The following is a 20954-nucleotide window of genomic DNA, read 5'->3' on the forward strand; positions in this document are numbered from 1 at the left end:
TATAAACAATAAATAATATCGCGAAAATACCGTTAGCGATAGGTGACCGTCATAGGAGTGGCAACACTGGCTGCACTGCCGCTGCGGAGCGGATAAAACAAATCAAAAATCAATAGACGGGGGATCGAGTATCCACTGCAGGATGAGCATCGACGACGTCATCTATGTGATCTGCCTGCTGGGCTGCATAGGAGCCGGCAGCTATGTGAAGAAGATCGCGGACGAAGGCCAGCGCAAGCTGGTGTCCACTGCGCTGGGCGTTCTTGTGGTTGTCATTGTCTCGGGGCTCCACAGCCTGCACTGCTTTGTTTCCCTGGCACTGGGCACGGCCGCCGTGCTCCTGGTGCACCCGAGGTAAGTTGGTGGTCCTGAACCTGTGGAAAATTGCAAATACTACTACTTCTCCCTCTTCCAGCAAGGGTCACCTGGTCACGTTTGGGGTCATGTTTGGTTACCTGGTGTTCTTCCGCATTTTCGACTTCTACCTAGGCATTCCCGGCCACACGAACATGATACAAATGATACTAACATTGAAGGTGGGTTGCATAACCATCTAATCATTGCCATAACTTGACTCGTCATCCTTGCCTCGGCAGGTTTCGGGCATTGCCTTCGAGAAGACTGCCGCCTGGAAGCGGCTGCAGGCGCACGACGAGCAGAAGAAGAACGACCAGCGGGATGTGCACCAGGAGAGTCCAATCGAGATCACCGACTACGATGTGGAGCTGCAGAACCTGAGTGCCGCTGAGATCCTGCACTACAGTTTCAACTACATTGGAGTTCTTACAGGTGAAGATCGGAGCAGATTCAACCTAGTTTCCTATCCACAAGCATTCAAAATGTCTGTCTAGTCACAAAGCAAGTAGATAACAAAGTCCAATTCAATTGCTGATTGTAAAACATTACACACACATGCATATAATCGATTTCAATCGCATCAATATTATCATTAGTATATTATCTACTTGTAAATCTGCATTCAAAGCGGAACCACTCATGTTCCTTTATTGCAGGTCCTTATTATCGGTATCGCACATACAGGGACTACTTTGAGATGCCGTTCAAAACCCACGCTCCAACTGTTGAAGCCACCCTGGAGAAGCTGAAGTACGCCGTCTTCTACTGCGCATTATACCTGGCAACCAACTACATGTGGCCACTGGATGTGAGTGCTTAAGCACACCGCAAAACATTACTAAATTGACTACTTTTCAGTATGCGTTGAGTGATGAGTTCTTCAACGATCGCTCCTTTGTGTACCGCTTGCTGTACGTGTGGCCAACGTTCTTTACATTCCGCGCTCGCATCTACACCGGACTGACCCTTAGCGAATGTGTCTGCACAATGGCCGGCTTCGGAGCCTATCCGGATGAATCCGATCCCAACAATGGCGAGGGTCCTCGGAAACGCTATCAGCACCTAAAGCGCGACGCCGATAAGCACACCTACAACTTTACAACGATTGTGAACACCAGGGTTCTGGAGGTGGAAAGATGCTGGACCTTCCGCGAGGGCATGAAGCACTGGAATGTCTGCGTCCAGTATTGGTTGGCTGTCAATGTGTATAAACTCTTCCCCAGCAAGAAATACAGGTGCCTATTAAAATTTGGATGTTCTATGAAACTAAATAGTTCGATTACTCCACGTCAAAGTTCGAATGTTAACTTGTTTCATAGAATCGTAGTTTTGTTGTTTACTGCTTGCTTCTCGTATTACTCTTGTCGTTGTTGTTCTTTCCCTTTGCTACTGATCGCAGGGTTGGCAGGTATTCCTAGTAGTTACCTTAACTATAAGCTTGGCTTATGTTCCGCCTACTAATTAGCTTTTGTGATCTTCCTAGGACTGGCGCCACTTTGCTGTGCTCAGCCTACTGGCACGGATTCCGGCCGGGACACTACTTCTGCATCATGGGCGCTCCCTTCTACGTTTCCCTGGAGGACATGTGGGATAAGCTGGTGCGCAAGAGTGCCACCGGCACCAGCCGGAGGGTAATCGATGTCACCTTCTGGATCTTCAAGTGGTTCGCCTTTAGCTACTTGGGCGAGGCCTTCCTGCTCTCCTCCTTTGGCAACATCTGGCGGTTCTATAGCTCGGTCTATCATACTGGCTACATCAGTTGGGCGGTCATGACTGCGTTAGGCTTTTACCTCACCAGTCAGAGGAAAGCGGCCGAACGTAGAAAGAAGCGCGCGGCAGAGAAAGCAGCTGGCGGAGATGGAATCGCTGCCGCAATAGAGAAGGAGAAGGCGCAGTAGAGTGTCCAGTTTTTTGGCAGCAATCAATGTTGTTGGCAGCAATCCTAATTGGTAGTTTCCATTCAAACACAACTTCCTTTAAGTTTTCCAATAGATATTCTATGGGGGGAAACTAAAAAATTCTTCCTTTCTTCTTCCTTTAAATTGTATATTATGATTATCAAACGAATTTCCTTCTTAGAGATGTTATTCTCCACAGAATAGAATAATAAGTCACCATTTTAATTATGTAAAAAGTGGTCTTGTTACGCCTTCTACCCGCTTCCATCCGCACTTCTTCTGGAGAAGGTGATGATATTGATATTGATAAAATGTAAAATTAGATGCTTAAAAGTTACTAAAGAGGGATAATTATAGATATATATTTTAACCAAAGCCTATGAAAATGGAGTCAAAAGTTATAGAAATATTAAATCCCGATATGATCATTCAATTTTAAACTATAATGCATATAAAAGGAAATACAATAAAGTTCCCTTTTTGTACGTTTACTTTTTATTCTTGGCAACGAAGTTTGCAATGTGTACAGAGAAATTCGAGATTTATACAAAATAATTTTTGCAAAATAGAATACTTGAAATTCGAGTGAAAATTTGAATTTACCAATGTATGTTGTGTATAAAAAAAATCTATAGATTTAAAAACTCAATTAGGGTAAAATGTTTTTAAATGCCTATTACGATTGAAACTAACTATTTGCATTAAACCTAATTAATAGTTGTAAATCAAAAGGGGTTCAGGCAACGTTTAAGTCATTTAGGGAGCCTTTTGTTTGTGTTTGTAAGGTTTAATATTCGATACCAGCTCGAATTTGATCTAAATTCAATGCGTTTCGATTTCAGTTGTTGTGTTGTCTTGAGCTAACAAATCAGTGTCCTCAGATGTGTGGATAGCATGGCAAGAGGTTTCCTGTTGCTGATGCGAATATGGATGCTGATGTGGTTTAAATCAGTTGGATATCACGCCGAAGATGGCTCATCGGTGACCAGGGACAGGCGGCGCTTAACATCCTGCGTTGTGTTGTAGGCGCCGCAATGGACGCACTTGAGTCCGATGAAGTGGAATTTGGTTTTTGAAGTCTGTAATGAAGTGGGTAAGGTTATAAGAGCTTTTCATAAACGTAAGTATTATGTATATATAGTCGTACCTTGTGACAATCGTTGCAGAATATGTGTACTAGCTGATTCTGGTACTTCAGTGGCAATGGCATCCGCTCCGCCTGGTCGTCCAAGTACACCCACAGCGCCGTCATGTCAATCAGCGAGGTCTGGCAGGTGGGACAGGTGTAGTGGCCGGAGGCCAGCAGCTGGTCGAAGCACATCCTGTGCAGCAGGTGTCCGCAGTCGGGAATGTGGCAGGGTATGCGCGAGGTGTGGATGTCGCCCAGGCACACGGGGCAGTGCGATCGCGAGATGTTCTCCACGCACTGCGGGAAAATAGACACGTTGTCAATTAGCAAGGATTTAGCGCAATCAGCCATGCCAGTCTTTGGCCCAATTCGCTGCCAATTAATGAAGTTATTCCTTCAACACATTTGACACTCATATCCACTCAACTGGATCGCAGATCACAGATCGCTACATATAGCAATTAGGCAACCGGTTTTGGTAATGAATTGACAAAAAAAGTTAATGTGCCAGCCAGCTGGCTGTTTCTTTGATTTGCTTTCGAATCGCGGAGGTCAGCATTCCCACTTTCAGGCCAAAACTTTATCAGGCGCAATGGAGTGCCAACTGTAGTTCCAACTCACCCGGTGGCCATCGATCTTCAGCTGAATAGGTAGGCACATGTTGCACACCTCGCAGTGGAAGAAGTTCTCCGCACCGCCAATGCGACAGATCCCACATCCGTGACAGTGGTACTGCTGCTTGTCCGCATCATCGAAGAGGTTGCAGATCAGACAGGTGTACTGTAAGTACATCAAAATGATATTACTAGGAGGGCATCGCTGTGATTTTTGGACACCTGGATGGATATCTTACCTTGCCAAAACGCACGCCGCAATTGAGGCACTGCTCCCGCACCGTCTGCCGCGTATTGCACTCGGAGCATATTAGTTCGGTGAGCGTTTTGCGATCGAAGTGATGCGTCTCGTTCTCGTCGTGGCAAAATCGGCACTTGTAGAACTTGTTGCAACAGGGCGTCTGCGAAAGATATAAATGCGTGTTCAGAATCAGACCAAATTAGTGCTGGAAAGAAATCGCTGATCAAAAAAATTCCACTTTAAATGGAGCTGGGATTGCTCCCCGCCACCTACTCCCCCAGTCAAGGACTACAAAAACCTATTATCGCGCGGCAATTAGCACGACTCCTAACTCCCAAATACAGTTGCTAATTTAAGAAATCTGCCTGGAAACCGACCAAAAAACAAATGGACCAGTGACGTCTACGTGCCAAAGACAATAACTTAGCATTACCATAAACAAGGCACATGAAACTGGATCGAATTTTATACGAATTTCGAGTCAAATCAGCGGGTGAATCCCCAATCCGATTGTAAAGATGCCAAAGGTGCTCGTGTCGTTTAATTAGGTGGCTGCTAATTAGTTCACCTGTCGATACACAGCTCGAACTATATGATAAAGTTCGATCAGTTTTGTCTAGGAGATACAGTTTGAAACTAAGTTAGTTAATGCCTTTTATTATCTTGTGTAATGTGGTCTATCCTCGAGTTCGGCTTAGTTACAGCCAACACCCAGCTATTTGTATCTGCCAGCCTCGCACACATCTATCTCCACTATCTTTGAGAATTATTTATAACTTAACAACAGTTTTTCGTATACAAGTATTTATTTCAACTCTGCTGCTGCTGCGATGATAACACTTGAAGTACAGAACCGACCTTAGAAGAGTCTTCGAATCCGGTTTCTTTGTGTTTCCCCCGCTTTCATTCCTGTGCTTCACTAACGATCGTATTATAATGCTCGTTTGCATCTGCAATTGGCTAACTCCAGACATCTAAAATTTATTTAGCCAAGCCGAAACAAAGCTTCTAAGACAAATTGATACAAGATTCGCGGGAACAGGCGATATCCATGGGGCATTGCTCCACTTGGGGGGATTGCACATACTGCTCTCAGCATTGAGCTTATGTCCACATTCATGTATACATTTATTTCACGCACTGTCGGGCGAAAACAAATATTTGACTATAAAATAAACCAGCTGATTCAACACTCAATGGGCACCTCATTAGTGCACAAAAACCCTCGCTTATCCGAATTTCTCGCGGTGTACAGACGAGCGCAAAAACCTCTACATTCGAATTTTATTAAAATGTGGGACAGATTGAAGCGTGTGTACGGATTTACGTGACATTTTTTGGAAAGTATTGTAAAGCAATAGCGCATAGGAATGAATTTTTGGGGAATTAATAATTCATATCGCGAATTGGCTGCTTTTCAACAACAAAGAAGCACTCACTGCTGTAGGAATTATAAGTGTTTAAATATTTACATGTAACTTTCTTTTTGTTTATTTAATAATCCAGGTCATTCCCAAACAAATCTATCTAATCAAGTGCAGCTGCAGTCTTTTCTGCATGAGATACTTTATATGAAATGGTTACCACTTTTCCCAGAACTACTGAGTTACTTTTCCCACCTCCGAACTTCTGTACTTATCACCTCACGATAATTATGCCTGCTGGCTACTACTAATTGTTAAGGTAAAGACCTGAATATAGCCGAGCTATGATTGCTTTATGTGCACACACACCATTTTTAGATGCCCCATAATTTGTTATCCAAACGCGAGCGATCAAGACAAACGCATTGTTTGCCCAGATGAATGGCGAATGGAGGTGTTAACTGGCCAGTGGCCACTCGCCTCCACCGAGAGTTCCTGGAGCATGCTGCCCAGTTAGATTTTGGACGCCGGACATCGTCAAGCTGTCCACACAAGCCAAACAATTGCCGTGCAAATAGCGATGCCCTCCAATTGAATTAAAATTCCAATCAGCAGACACAAAAGAATCTTCGCCAAAGGTGGCTTTTTAGAGTTCAGCCACTTTATTTGTTTAGAAACGAATAAATAAAGGTTAAATGGTCCCATTTTCAGGAAGGTAGCTGCTTTGGATAGACTCACACGCAGCTAGATGGATAGATGGGCACACAAATGCCATTTAGAGGCGCCATCATAATCTTCTTGAAAATTTTCCAAATGGGTGGAAAATTTAATGGCTTTCTCATTTTGAATTTATATTTATTTTTAGGGTTCAATTTATTTCAGCTGATAAAAGAGAAATGATTGATCCGCTTTCTAATTATGGCATAGGGGTTCCAATTACATAATTCTTTATCTGATGACCCACGAATTGAACTATACCCGTATAAAATAAAAAAATAACTTTCAAAATTGAAGTTTGTTCTTATAACACATATGTTGACTGGTTTCAAATTGAGGTTTGAATAAAATAATCTTAGTACAAACAATAATGATAAATACATGGATCCGTCTAGTAATTCTACGAACATCTATCTACTAATCTTAAGAATCGATATAGATACTAAGATACACTAAAAAAAGATACAATTCAAATTTGTATTGATAATATAATCAAAGAAGTTCAAGTGTATGACATTTTAATACTTTTCTGGGACTTTTTCTTTTATGTAATGTTTGGAAAAACATCCATAGATGATATGAATGGAGTTGGACTCCCTGTTGCACTTACCACGAACATGGCCCGCCGCTTGTAGTGAGCACATCCGAAGCGCAATGACTCCGGAGTTGTTGGCTGCGCACCGCTGATGTTGCTGCTGCACTTGTTGCTGCTGCAGTTGTTGCTGTTGCAGCTGCCGTCGCTGCTGCTGCTGCTGCTAATGCACGATGGCTGTGCATGTTGCTGAGCCTCCGCGGCGGTGTTACGTGAGCATGGTGCAATGTGATGGAGCTGGTCCTCCTCCATGGGCTCCGCCATGCCATCGCAATTGAGACTCGGCGTCGATTTGCATCTTCGCAGCTTGGCGTGCGCTGGATGATACTTGCCCGTCATCGTTGTGGGCGGCACAATCAGCTGGTGTTGCTGGTGGAGATGGGGATGGGTGTGGAGATGGGTATGTGGCTGCTGCGCTATCTGAGCAAGTGGAAGCGAAGCGAGCAGAGCAGCCTCCGCTGAGGTCGTCGTTGCTGGCGATGAATTTAAATTGACTTGATTGGGCTCCTTTGTATTGGTAACTATTTGTACATCGATGCCGCCGCCGTCCATGTATCTGTTGTGGTTTTCATTTAGCGATATTCGGCGCGTTCGCTGGCGGTTCTTCATTTTGCTGCAGGAGCTAACTCTATGTATGTATGTACGTCTATATAAGTGATTTTCCACTATGCCTCGCAGCTGCAGTCGTCGTGGTTAATTGTTAGCTCTTCAATTGCCGCCGCGGAGCATTTAAATTACTGGCCGATGCTGTTGTCGTTGTGCCACATGTAGACTTTGTATCCGTACTCAAAAAACCGACTGTCCGTTTTCCCTTTTCACGCGATCGCAACTAACTTTCGTATGTCCAGCTCATCCTTGGGTATTCATGGGCTCGCACAGGTGACACACTCGGCTGCAGCGATTGAAAAGTGTGGGAAATTGGTAAGTATTCCATTGGCAGGCCATTTCTCACACTCCGTTCGATCAGATTAGAGTCTAAGCCGGGTTAAACCCCCCACACCCCCACACAATGTTTGACACACAAATGAAACTACCGAGGCGGCGTATTTGCATTTCAATGTTTCCCAGTCCCCGACTGCGAAAGGCCATCTAAACTAGATAACGACTATCTTGATTTTCACTCCGTTTTCTTAGCCGTCGCGCACTGTACACATCGCACAATGGGGGGCAAGAAAATAGCAATGAGAACAGATAGTAGTAAGGGTATGTACGAGATTATCAAATAAAAGATCACCTATGATGACTTTCTTCCATTTCTGTATAGTTTTGGATCAGATATGGAAACTTATTAAGCCCATATCATTATAAAATGATAATTAACCTGTTAAGAACCCAAATATTTGCATATGAATCTACGCATTAGTACTACTATCTTGGCCGCTACTGTTTTTGGATGGGACCTTGTGCCATGTGAGCGGTAGCATATAAATCGCTTGCTTAGCCTGCAGGTCGCCAAAAACGTTTACAGCTCCACGGATTGGGAATCGCAGTGCCTTGGCACACGGTGCGGATGATGAATGAAATTGCGGACAGGGAGCAGCCAGCCACACAGTTGTTAACACAACTTTCGCTCATCGGTTGGCTGTTGCTGCAAGTCGCTGTTGCATGTAGTTGGTGCACATACGGATGCCGCCAAAGGAGGAACTACCAGCTATACATAAATGTATATACATATATGTATATACTTTTATTTGCACAGCGCGGCGAGCTGCAAAATCGGTGCCGAATCTTGTTTGCTCAGATTGTTATTCGCATTTTCTGCGCCGGGGAGCTGGGACCGACAATATATATTGAAAGTGTGCTAAAATTACAAACGCAAGGCGATTAAGGCAGCCTCGCCGGAAAACCAGTCGGCGAAAAGAACGCAAGTTTGAACTCGATTCAATTCGGTATTCATGTTTACGCTCGCACGCACTCACGCACACACATGCACGCGTCGATCGGGCGGACAAATGCATTAAGTAATGTCACGATCTGGCTAATCGGTTTCTAAAAGTTTCCAATCCACATCCAAACCGCCTTCAAATCGCAGTTTGGGCGTATATATACATATGCACATTCATTCATTTACCCAAATCTATATGGCCAAATTTATATAGGATTTTTAAAATCAATTTCTCGTTTAACGTGTTTTTCGTTTTTGTTTTGTTTCGGCGCTTTTTAAGTTCCCTCTTCTTGACTTTTATCAAGCGCTCATTGTGATATCCGCAGAATTATGATTTTGACATTTGTTAATTACACGACACATATGTATGCATACTTAAAAGTGAAACAACACACACCAGCCGCACGAAGGAGATCGCAGCTCAAAATCGCCAATTGAATTAAAGAGCCACGACAATTTAAAACCGCGTTCCACTCGCGCACCCGGATTCCGCAGACTCGTCGAGTGCGAGTTTCGACTTCCAACTGACAACGGAAGTTACCCACTTGTTGCTCCCAGCCACTCTGCCTGAGCTTTTATTCGCTCCGGAGCTTAAAGCTCTCCAACGGGGCGGTTAATACAAGATTCCGATGCGAAGTCGGGGGATTTATGCACTAGGGTTCATAATTATGGTAATCCTTGTGGACATGTGTCCTTGTTTTCATAATCAGTACACCTATAAGCATGAAAGTGGTAATTTTAAGCAAGAACTTTCTAATTTAGATAGAAATATTCAGATTCTATATATTGTGATACAGATGCATATCCTAAGATACACATCATCCAGGACAAAAATATGGTTAGAATAAATCAATTTGATTAAACAGCATTATAATCGATCCGCGATGATCATGAAACTACATTAAACTATGTACACACCCACCAATTATGGCAGCAAGCCTCTGGTGGTAAATCATAATCGTAATAGTTTAAATCTGTGACCAGTTATTATAGGTGCATTATACTTTTAACCTATTGATCTTTATAATCATGGTAATGCATTATTATAAGATCAAAAATGCAATAAAAAGCCTTAGGTAAAAGTCGTTGTATACTGGTAATAATATGGTCATAAATCAAACAGCTAATTGCATTGTGTAATTTATACAGGCATATTTGTGAAGTAATGCCGCCTGCGGTTATTGCTAAAAGATTCAGAGAGGAAACTTTAGGATTAATAGCGCTATATATTCTGTTTATATAGGTGTGAGTCTCTGGGCAGCGTGCAGGTATTGTGGTCTTAAATCAAATCACAGCTAAATGCATGGTCAACGTTATAGCTAATTGCATTGTCTAAGTCATAGCATCCCGTCCTGTCTATGGCGCAATGTCGCCTAGACCTTCTCGATCTGAACGAATCTCTCGCGCTTATACTGGTCACTGTAGCCGGCGATGAACTTGAGCCGGCCCTCGTACTTCAGATTCATAATGGTCTTGACCATCGGCGGGTGGTCGTTGCCCAGTTCCAGCCAGAGCTTGCCACCGGGACGCAGGTGCCGGCAAGCCAAGTCGAAGACCAATCGAGCCACCCTCAATCCATCGGAGCCACCGTCCAGGGCATTAAGGTTCTCATAGCTACGGATATAAGATAGTTAGTGCACTGTATTCATCTGGTATAACTTCACTTACACCACGACTTCAGGATGCAGGAACTGAAACTCCTCAGTTTTCACATACGGAGGATTGGAAATGATCAAATCGTACTTCTTGTCCTTCAGCACCTCCGGCAGGTACTTGTCCTCCTCCATGGTGTGGTTGTGTACCTCAAATCGATTCAGCAGTCCCAGCATTTTGGCATTCTCCGCAGCCAGTACGGTTGCCGCCTTGCTACGCTCAATGGCAGTGGCCACCACCTGCGGCAGACTGTGCAGCATGGACAAGGACATGGCGCCCGATCCGCAGCCCACTTCCAGAAGATCGACGTGCTTTGCATTCTTGTGATCATCGATCACCAGGCGCATAAACTCCTCCGTTTCGGGGCGTGGAATGAAGACCGACGGCGATGTCTTTAGCGTAATGTCCATGAAGTCCCACTCGCCAATGATGTGCTGCAGCGGCATGCGGGCACAACGGGCTTCCAGAAAGCGCTCGAGGTCCGCCAGTTGGCCGGGATTTAGCTGCAGCTGGTCATATGAGTCAGGAACCGCACTCTACATAAACATGGTTAGTGATGTTGATAGCCAGCTTTTCTGACAGATACTTACAAACTTCTGCTTCAGGACATGCGACACGATGCATTTCACGTTGAACTTCGTGTCCTCGACACCGGCGGCCTTGAGCTTTTCCTCCCACTGGCCAATTTCCAGGGCCTTGGTCACGGGAATGTGGGTGCCAGCTGGGGCACTTGTGCCATAGTTGACCTGCCTGAGCAGTTTCGAGGTCAGGCCCATTGACCGTGTCAGTTGTCTGAGCATTATTTCACTTATTATCTAATTGCTATTGATTAACAACAAAATTTTGACGACCCACTGCCTGCAGCTCGCTCCAGCATGACCGTTTCTCGACCGTTACAATATACCAGCGAACGATATTTGAAAAGTGTTCACGCTTCAAGTGTTACCGTAGAGCAGAATAGTGTGATTGAGTTTTCCAGTTCTTAGCGGAAAATTTAAACTTGCAGCATAATTAGGTTGTTCCAATTAAATGGAAAAGCAATAGCAATTGTTCACGCACTGATTGCAGTCGGCCCTTTTTGTTTATTATTGCGGAAATGGGTCTTTTAAGTATAACAATATGAAAAGGGGGGAGTTATAATGGTGAACTATATTAATATATCATGTACATATAATAAAATACATACAATAAAATATCTTTAATGGAAAGTAGCAAAGCTCGTTAAGCTTTTTTAATACTATTTTTAAGAATATTCCTGACTAGCTTGCTATAGTTTAATGTAGATATTATTCATTAATAGCCAACCTACTCAATATATTACAACTGGTCCATCGGTTATCTATGCAAATTATAACTGGTTTGAAGCATATGAGCTCTGACGTCTATATAATATGTCGATTTTATAAGAAACCAAGAGCGTTACATAATCAGATAGATAGATAATGTATTCTGAACTCTGGCTACGAAAATGATGACTTTTGAGCAAAACATAGTTAAGGTAACTCTTTCCTTCAGAACTTCCTTCGAGTTGACAAGAAAACACGTCAGAAGAGAGGTATAATGAGGTTTGTTTGCCCAGCAATTGCTTTTATATGATTAGTCCATCCAACAAGACATTTTCCTGATATCTATTTAACAACCTTGTAAATAGGGAACGACACTTGTTCAAACATGGGATTGTTCTAGAGTATATCTGCAAAGGAACTATTGATTGGCCAAGAAATAAAAATTCAGTCGCTTGGCCGTACTAATAATTTTTGTATTTTACAACATATTAAAATATTCATATCATTACATGTTCTATATATTGTATATATTCACATTACGATTGCACAATTATTTCAAAAACGAAAAATAAATCAACGGACACAATAGGTAACAAATTTTTACAAGTCTCCTTTAAGTACTGAAATCTATGGAATTTCCGTGCTCTAACTACAGTTTGGGGAATCATAACGTTCAGCAACGCTATACGAAAGATTTACAAATAACTGAAACGACTACTATCCGTCCATCAGTCTATGCATCCATGCAGATCCCCTCCATCTTAGAGGTGTCCGTGCAAGGGATCGCGGCTGTCCCGCAGGTAGACGGGACTGGTGAACGACTTGCCCTCCACATGCGAGGCGAGATTCTCGCCGGCGTAGGTGACGAAGGGCGAGATCTCGCAGACTTCGCCATGCACGATGCCACCGGCGCCTTCGATATACTTCTTGTGCAGGCGATGGAGGTCCGAGCGGGCAGTACTGGGGCAATCCTTGCCAGCTGCATCGGAGTTCTTCAGCGCGCTGAACTCTTCGTCGCGTGGCACTTCCATGGCCACGAACTTCTGGGCGAACTCGAAGACGTCAAAGACAAACTTCTCTATCTTTATGCCGTTCGGCTTGTCAGGGGTTAGCCGCTTGCCGGCGTTGTCCACGAAGGGAATCTTCTTCTTGGCAACGTGCAGCTTCAGCTCCTGCTCGAATGTGCTGCCAATCTTCTGCAGGAAGTTCGAGCTGAAGAAGTGATTGCATATGTTGCCAGCACTGAAGGTCAGCCTGCCGTCCGAATTGCGCATCTCGGCTGTTTTGGCCGAGATTTCGCTGTACTCCACCACCTGGTATTTGCCATCGACAATGGCCACCACGCCCACAGCCTCGTTGGGAGCCGCCTTCTCCACCACCTTAGCGGCGCAGTCGGCCTTTTCCTGCACGCAGTAGCCGATAAAGACGGGATCGGCCACCTTGATCAGGATGTTGTCCACGCTATGGGCATGCAGATATAAGACACCGCGCTTCTGCATATCGTCCAGTATCCCCTGGCGCTTCATAGCCCGATAGATTCCTCCGTTGCCGTCCGGCGCACGCGCCACCCGATGCTTTTCGTCCAGAATGATGCGTCCATCGTATTCAAAGCACGGCAGTGATCCCTGCTCGAACAGCAGCACGTTCTCCGCCTTCAGGCCAAAGAAGTTGTTGGCCACAAAGTAGTCGTATGTGGGTTGTACCGTGTGCTCCGACGTCATGATGTACCAAGTGATGTGTCCACGTTTCCCATTCGCCTCTTGGGCGAGCTCCTCCAGCTTCAGGATCCTCTCGGCCTGAATGCGGAACAGGGTCTTTCGGGACTGCAGTCCCACATCGTACATTCCCTTGGGATGATCGAAGCCAAGTCGTGTGCCTGCCAAAAGAGAGGGCAACATTACCAAGGTTTCCAATTCAGTTCCCCGATATAATAATTATTGCAGGGTGTATAACAATTCCTGAATGTATTAATCACTCTTTAACGACAAGAACTGCTGCATTTTTTATATCTCACCCGGCTGACCTTAAAAACAAGTTCATTTTCGACCATCGTTTCGCTCTTTAGGTTGTTTTTTGTCTGCGCCTTTTTTTTAACATATATATAATATACAAGCGGCTTGTTTAAGGTCAGTTCCACTACCGGTTTCAAAATGATCCGACTACATTTCATCTACGGCTTATCGGTACAGCAAACGGAATCTCCACTCCTGACCAGAAATTCTCAGAAAATCAATCGTTATCTAGGCCCACTACTTATGGCCCTTCTCGAATTGGAACGTGCACGAAATAATGCTATGAGTAATCGGGTTCCAACTCCGTTTCTTGTTTTTTCTCAAAAGCCAATTACGTGATTGGACTCCATCGTTTGCCGAGAAACTGGTAAGGAAATGTCAAATGCCGCCCACATTTCAATGTTTCGACTCGAAAGAGCACTGGCCCCGCCTGAAATCAAAATGAGAAAGGCAAGTCTGGCTGTAAGAATGCCTTCCACATTGCTGCTGGCCTGGCGTGTTTCTTAGTTTTATACGCTTTTTTTGTCTTGCAAACGGAATTTACAATTGCAATTATTACAATGCAGCTGCATGAGTGGGCAGCTGATTGGGATTGCGTGTATTTGTGAGCACTTTTATATCGAGTTAATTAGCTTTTATAAAGCACACACACTCTGCGAATGCTCAAGTTTCTGTTTTAGTTTGGTTTGCTGCTCGCAAAGGCGCAATTTTTTTGGTGGGTGGCCGATTGGGGCATCATAAAAATATCTCAACTTGTACGGTATCTAAGGAAGTATCTTTCATAAAAGATACAAGCAACTGTGAGCTGTGAAACAAACAAACTATGAGTGCAACTTCTTTACTTGTAGTCTATATAGTTTGTATATATTTTGTTTTTATAGTTAAATCTAAAAAAAATCGTTCATTTTCGAATAACTTAATCGTTTTTGCTATCAATGATTGAAGAGTTAAAATCCATTGCTATCTGAAGTTTATATAAATGACATTCAACATTACCAACTGGACCCACAAAGGCCTGACCCACTTTAAGTGCGTCAAATGGGTCCATAATCACACTGTTGACTTCAATATGCTACCAACTAAACACAGGTGTACTATTTCCCTAGCTAACTGGTTATTCCGTTTTTTTTTCTATTAACTCCCTTGGCGTTAGAGAAACTCCAGCTCACCTTGTCCGCCTGCCATAAGCAGCACAGCGACATGTCCGTTGCTGATCTGGAGGAGACCCTCATCCCGGTAGGCGTCCAACTTCTCCAGCGGCGCCCTGGCAATGGAGATCAGCTTGCCCTCGGGCAGCGGCTGCAGGCGATCGTCCAGCTTGATGCCATTCTCGTTCATTGAGACTGTGGCGCGGTCGAAATACAGCTTGATCTCGTCCAGATTCAGCTCCTCGATGTCCCGCACCAGGTCGATGCGTTCGTCATTCGTTAGCTCCGGCCAGAACTTGAGCAGGTGCTCCTGGCCCACCTGGGCGAGTCGCGAGTGCAGCGACAGGTAGTCCGTCATCGTTGGTGAAGGTTTGGCTGCGTTTGGTGATTTTGCTGTGGCACCGCCAGCTGCAAGAATCCAGAGAAGAGATTTAAGTTCCTATCATAATCAATGCGAATATGATTAGCACATATTATCAATTTGACTATCAAACTTATTTAACGGTAGCAAATTAAAAACAATAGAGATAAGATATTATTACAGGGAATCCCACTTAATACGTGATATTCATCACCATAATTTTGGAACATTTTAGATGCGAAACACAGTTAAAAACAAGATTTTATCTTTAGAGATCACATTGGAACCATATATTAATTGCTGCTATCTGTTTGTTGATTCAGCTAATGGAACGGGCTCTCCCGAAGGTGTGTATTTACGTTTCTCTCCGCTGGCTGAGTGATTATTTGGCGAATGCGATAAAAAGACAGTGGTCGGGTTGTCCGGGCTTTGTTGCGGTCCGCTATACGTGGTAACCAAAGCGCAACTGAGCGCCAAGCGATCGCCCTCAGTGGTTTTTCTTGCTCGAAGTGGAGCCGTCAGACTACCACCATCGCCTTCGCCTCCATCTGGTTGTGTCTCTGTGGGAACGCCTGAATATCTGAATGGCAGTAGCTCGTGTGCAGGTTATATTGGTATCTGGTATTTGGGCGCGAATGTGTGCGAACGTGTGTCTCTTAACGTATTTGCAGCCGCGTTTTAACATGGCCATGCCAGTTGTTTGGCCATACCCTGTAAAAACCTGAAGGGCGGTTCGCGATCATGGCGGAAAATGTGCACAATCAATCACAGTCTCTTTTTGGTATTATATTAGATACTACATTGTATAATATGCTTGATTTAGACATTATTTACTACATCTTCAGAACTTTGGGCCATGTTTCAGAAAGCAAAAGAGTAACACTTTAAGAATTAGCTTCTTTATACTGTTAATATAACACCATTGCTTCATATTCCTACAGAAATTCATATATAACATATAAATACTTGTACACCTGTTAAGTGATCTTAATGAGCTCAACCTTGTTGTAATTAAAATTGAGTAAAGTGGATTGCGGGAATTCCAAACTTCGGTTAACAAACAGACTTAAGACTTAAGAACATCTAACATGTAAGTGAGGGTATCAAATAGTCGGGTCTGCGGTCGACTCTCTTGATTACATGGCTGATACGGCTACTGGGGCTGCAGCAATTCCAATCTGATTTTCGCTGCTGGGCCAATTTGCCAAGCAGCAGCGTGTTGCAAATGCAAAGCGAAATATCAGAAACCGAAATCGAATTCGAAACCAAATGGCCCTGAACACGGGCTTTAGTTTTAGTGAAAGTAAGAGGTGCCACAGTCCAAGAAACGCCAGCGACAAGGAAATTCCTAAGGGCGACACATATTTATATATAGTTCATACAGTTCAGTTCCTGATAAACGGGTTACAAACTAGTTGAGTGGGTTATCGGGATTTGTTGGAAAGGTTATGGCATTAAGGCGAGCCAAGAACTGACAAAAACATGGCAAAACTATGTCGGTGCTTAGCCGGTTTATTCGGTTTTAATACCCATTAACTTAAGATCAATGGTTTATATTAAATATGATGGTATGAACATGTGAACGAGTATCCATAAGAATAGTATCCATAAGAATAGGTGTAATAAAAAATATCACCATTTTACATCTTTATAAGATAAGATATACACAATTTATAAATATATAAATAATCATAAATAATCAATATATATCATTTGTCATCTATATCGATTTAAGGAAAACGGTCTATAAACTATATCATTTAAGTAGTGATTAGACGGTATTTAATATTCGCTACACCGACCATTAGTGTTGTTTTTGCCACGAAGCAAAACACTTGTCTGCATGTATGCGTGCGCATAAAAAACAGATAAAGCTGCAGCAACACACACCCGAACACACACACACACAAGTGCCCAAAAACAGAACGAAACAGCGATAGCAAATAAGTTGTTTACATACACCCACTGCTGTGTGCGTGTGTGTGATTGTGGGCTTTCCGCTTTGTTCTTATCGTAGCACTGTGCTCCAACTATTGCGCTAACATTATCAGTTTGCTTTTTCGAGTGGGGGTTTATTCCAACTAACCATTGCGGTGGCGCCTCACATGAGTTCGCTGGTGCTGCGAACTGAAGTTGTGACGACCCATTTTGGCAGGGAACACCCTGTGCGACTTTGGCTCCACTTCACTTCACTCCGTGTGAATTGTTTATGCAGTGAATGTGCCTCGTCCGTCGAGGATTCTATGGCATTGCGCTAGTCCCGATGTGGTTTAATTCACACCGCGTACGGTAGTGGATTATATGGGCAAACGTAATGCACAATCCGAATGAAACTGCCGTGTTTTTTATTTGGCCCCAAGTACTGGGCGGAGAATCGATATCGATTACAAGCGCATCCAGCTGGCCGCCAGTGTGACCGTTAAGGGGTGTCCGCACAACGCTGGGGCGTTGGAAAAATACCAAGTGCATACCTCCATATGCAATTAAATTCGAAAAATATTGAAAATTAAAAACAAGAATACGTACAAAGAATTATTATTAAAACTTTATTTTTTTTTAATCTTATTTAAAATGTCAGGCTTTAAAATTTTTTTTGTTAAAATTACTATAGTGAAAAATTTGTTAATCTTTTAATAAAAATGGGTTATAATATAGTTATATTAACATTTTAATATATATGACTGTTGAGTTTGTTCGGCAAAATTGGTTCATCCTTATATATACGCGTAAATTGAATGTACAATCGTTGCTTAAAAATGGATAGTAAAATATTGCAAACGCATATCTTCGCAATTAAAAAATTATTAAAGGCATGAATGGCATATGACCGACCCCACTGCAATTGTTAGTAATACGCTTGCATTCATAAGCATTTCGAGTCAAAAACAACACTATTTTCGGAGTTTTAAATATATTTACAGTTATTAACTAAATAAAGCATCATTTTCAATTACATGTAAGGACTACAACAGAAAGTATGCATCTATGTAAGGGCTCTAGTATTCTCATATCGCCCGGAAGTATTGGTTTATGCTGATCTCATATTACTCCGCCGCTCCTAGCAGCATGGCCGGCGGTGTGCGCAGCAAGCAAGCGTAAGTCTACAGGACACTACAAAACACACGAACGGTAATTACAAAATGGGAACACTGATGGGGTACGTACTTGATGCAGAATCATACAAATCATGGGCGTAAATCATTAGATCATTCGTTTAAATATCAAAAATTCATTAATATATGCATAGAATCACTGTCTAGGCCATCGAAGACGTGGTTGGCACGTCGTCCAGGTTGATAAGTGTCGCCTCGACACCTCCGCTGGAGGAGGATTCAGCACCTTGACCCGGAACATTCCCCTCCTTGGGCGGTGGCGCCGGCATTGGTATTGCAATCGGGCTCATGGTGCTGATCATGCGCGGCTCCGCCCGCGACGTTGTGATGGGCAGCTGGCTGGCGCTGCCGGTGGGCTTCAGGAAGTCGGGCTGCGGCATCTGAGCGGGACCGGGCCCATGACTGTGTCCCGCCCCATGACTATGGCTATGGCCAGCTCCATGGCTGTGACTGTGCCCAGCGCCGTGACTGTGATGCTTTTGCTGCTGGTGCGGCGCATGCTGGTGATGATGATGTTGCAGCTGCTGCTGCTGCGGGAACGACTTGGGCAGTTGGGCGTGGCGGCTGGAGTCCGTGGCCTTTAGGCGCTCACTTAGCGCCTTCAAGGCAATTTGTCTAGGATCGAAGAAAAGTATTCACACCATGTAAACATAATAACATTAATTATTCAGGCTAATGCAAGTACTCTTATCTAATGAGCAATTATTAGCCTGTTGTGATTAAATGTTTAGCGGCTCTTTAGATAAGCGTACTTAAATTGATATCGAGACAATCCAGTTAAACTGAATAATAAAATTTACCCATTGCTATCTTACTTACCGCCTTCTTTCAATGTCATGCGGATCCACTCCCGGCATTTGCACCGATACCGACGTCAGGCTGGCCGTAGATATCGTCCGCAGCGGCGTGGGCGTTTTGACCACGCCCGCCCGCAAACAGCAGTTGTAAATGGGATTAACCAATACGCTGATAAACGGCTGCGACACGTTTGGGAAGAAGCTGACGAACGTGAAGCTCTCCGAGCTGTCGCCACGCCCATTGGGATGGTGTTGGTAGAAGCGAAGATAGATCCAGGAAACCAGCGATCCGGAGGCGAACATAGCCGGATAAGTGCCATCTAGCAGGCCTATGGCCCACAATATTATGGCCATGATGAGCACCGTGAGGGGAACGTTCCTGAGTAGTAAAGAGTGCATTGGTATATTCAAGTGCCAGCTATGATTCAGGATTTACTTTGAGAAATACAATATAGAATCCTAAAAAATGGTGTGTTTCTTATAATTTAGAAAGTATAATTTCATTAAATTCTCGAGGGTATTTACTTGCGCGTCAGTAAACCAATATTTATTGAACTTTGACCTAAAGTTAAAAGGCTGATGAACCAGAAAATTCTATTCAATTTACTATGCTTGCGCCCATTTAAAAGTAGAATCAGATGGACAGGCAAAGAAAAATGATGCTTCTTTGATTCTGTGAATACATTATTCTAGACTTTTCCATATTTGAATATAATCAAGATATTTCGAAGACTGAACTTTCTAAAGCGAGCTCTTAGCTCCCGTGTAACTCTGAAATGGCATATCAAGCAATTATCTCACCTATTGGTCAGACGTCCGTAGCGCGTCTTGAAGATCAGGTGATCGGGCATTATCTGGCGCACGGCTACGCAGATGCCGGCCACGTATCCGGCCAGGCCGTGGATGTGCACCTCGAAGAGAATGGTCGGGTTCTTGGTGACCATGTAGTAGAACAGATAGTAGACAGTGGTCAGCAGCGAGACACCGAAGTTGCTCAGCGCGAAGAACTTGAACATCTCCAGCTGACCCCAGAGCGGCTCCAGCATCTTGCCGCACAGGCCGACGGTGACCACGTCGACGGCCACCTCCCACCAGTGCAGCTCGATGAAGCAAAACGTGAAGGCGGTCCATATCCAGAACTTGCCATTGGGCAGGATGTAACCGGGCGTGACGCTGAGCAGCAGGATGGCCGTCTCCGAGAAGGAGAGCAGGTAGCCGAACGTGGTCACCACGCAGATGAGCGTGATGACCGGCGAGGTGTTGTGCAGCAGGGCATTGAGCTGTTGCCAGATGTACGGCCAGTTTCTGGCCAGTTGAGCTGACATGGCACCGATCGCTTCTCCTGGTGCTCGCACGCGTTTTTGGTTGGCCTCGCAGCTCCTGGGCGGCGGACTGGGACCGGGTGGACTTGAATGCGCTGCGGTGCTTGTCTGCCTCGCAACTCAACACGTTCGAGGGGCGTTAAAGTGGTTCATTTGCTAATATTTACGATTTTGCTTCACAATTACAATAACAAGACTGTCATCGAAGTGGAGAGGCGTAGCTATCGCTTATCGATTGTTTCGCTACAGCGTGACCAGAGCCTCACCCAGTATAAATCCTTTGAAACGGTTTAATATGGCCACACCAGTAATTGAAAATTCTACTTTTGAATTTATGGCGCCATTTTGTAAGCTGAGCTTAAACATTTATTTCTAACGAAATCTGGCACAAAGTATAAGCATGATGTCTTGTTTCCAGAACCCAAAACTAATACAAAACAACGTGTTTGTTTAAAAAAGTTATCT

General features: G+C 44.0%; 5 protein-coding genes across 11 annotated transcripts; 1 reads left to right on the top strand and 4 right to left on the bottom strand.

Moving 5' to 3' along the window:
• The first annotated feature begins 35 nt into the window (after positions 1 to 35).
• Positions 36 to 2740, top strand: LOC6613627 (lysophospholipid acyltransferase 7). 3 transcript variants are annotated; one of them, XM_032717653.1, is made up of 7 exons: positions 36 to 354; positions 416 to 536; positions 597 to 789; positions 1014 to 1165; positions 1216 to 1592; positions 1757 to 1765; positions 1823 to 2740. In XM_032717653.1, exons 1-7 carry the CDS (start codon positions 143 to 145, stop codon positions 2253 to 2255), a joined length of 1497 nt encoding a protein of 498 aa, XP_032573544.1. In that variant the 5' UTR covers positions 36 to 142; the 3' UTR covers positions 2256 to 2740. The 3 variants fall into 3 exon arrangements, with proteins under 3 accessions (XP_032573544.1, XP_032573548.1, XP_002038097.1); XM_032717657.1 differs by having other exon boundaries at positions 1841 to 2740; XM_002038061.2 differs by lacking the exon at positions 1757 to 1765 and having other exon boundaries at positions 39 to 354; positions 1841 to 2740.
• LOC6613628 (RING finger and CHY zinc finger domain-containing protein 1) lies at positions 2728 to 9327 on the bottom strand. 3 transcript variants are annotated; one of them, XM_032717677.1, is made up of 6 exons: positions 9195 to 9327; positions 6931 to 7804; positions 4238 to 4399; positions 4006 to 4164; positions 3403 to 3681; positions 2728 to 3334 (listed from the first exon to the last, which is right to left on the bottom strand). In XM_032717677.1, exons 2-6 carry the CDS (start codon positions 7519 to 7521, stop codon positions 3215 to 3217), a joined length of 1311 nt encoding a protein of 436 aa, XP_032573568.1. In that variant the 5' UTR covers positions 7522 to 7804; positions 9195 to 9327; the 3' UTR covers positions 2728 to 3214. The 3 variants fall into 3 exon arrangements, with proteins under 3 accessions (XP_032573568.1, XP_002038098.1, XP_032573575.1); XM_002038062.2 differs by having other exon boundaries at positions 9173 to 9327; XM_032717684.1 differs by lacking the exon at positions 9195 to 9327 and adding an exon at positions 8984 to 9158.
• Positions 9328 to 10003: 676 nt separating this feature from the next.
• LOC6613629 (MTRF1L release factor glutamine methyltransferase) lies at positions 10004 to 11344 on the bottom strand. The gene is made up of 3 exons (XM_032717688.1): positions 11041 to 11344; positions 10466 to 10986; positions 10004 to 10411 (listed from the first exon to the last, which is right to left on the bottom strand). The coding sequence occupies exons 1-3, from the start codon at positions 11248 to 11250 to the stop codon at positions 10171 to 10173; spliced, it is 972 nt and encodes a 323-aa protein (XP_032573579.1). The 5' UTR covers positions 11251 to 11344; the 3' UTR covers positions 10004 to 10170.
• An 894-nt stretch (positions 11345 to 12238) lies between these two features.
• On the bottom strand, positions 12239 to 17640 carry LOC6613630 (UDP-N-acetylhexosamine pyrophosphorylase). Of its 2 annotated transcripts, none has more exons than XM_002038064.2 (3): positions 17344 to 17640; positions 14918 to 15304; positions 12239 to 13612 (listed from the first exon to the last, which is right to left on the bottom strand). In XM_002038064.2, the coding sequence occupies exons 1-3, from the start codon at positions 17402 to 17404 to the stop codon at positions 12498 to 12500; spliced, it is 1563 nt and encodes a 520-aa protein (XP_002038100.1). In that variant the 5' UTR covers positions 17405 to 17640; the 3' UTR covers positions 12239 to 12497. The 2 variants fall into 2 exon arrangements, with proteins under 2 accessions (XP_002038100.1, XP_032577993.1); XM_032722102.1 differs by lacking the exon at positions 17344 to 17640 and adding an exon at positions 15617 to 15824.
• Positions 17641 to 18151: 511 nt separating this feature from the next.
• LOC6613631 (transmembrane protein 115) lies at positions 18152 to 20712 on the bottom strand. Of its 2 annotated transcripts, XR_004363704.1 has the most exons (4): positions 19969 to 20712; positions 19190 to 19546; positions 18423 to 18985; positions 18152 to 18368 (listed from the first exon to the last, which is right to left on the bottom strand). XR_004363704.1 is itself a non-coding variant. In XM_002038065.2 (3 exons), exons 1-3 carry the CDS (start codon positions 20490 to 20492, stop codon positions 18514 to 18516), a joined length of 1353 nt encoding a protein of 450 aa, XP_002038101.1. In that variant the 5' UTR covers positions 20493 to 20712; the 3' UTR covers positions 18152 to 18513. The 2 variants fall into 2 exon arrangements, 1 of the variants encoding a protein (XP_002038101.1); XM_002038065.2 differs by having other exon boundaries at positions 18152 to 18985.
• Between the last annotated feature and the right edge of the window lie 242 nt (positions 20713 to 20954).

The sequence above is a fragment of the Drosophila sechellia genome, chromosome 2L, assembly GCF_004382195.2.
Source record: "Drosophila sechellia strain sech25 chromosome 2L, ASM438219v1, whole genome shotgun sequence".
NCBI lineage: Eukaryota > Metazoa > Arthropoda > Insecta > Diptera > Drosophilidae > Drosophila > Drosophila sechellia.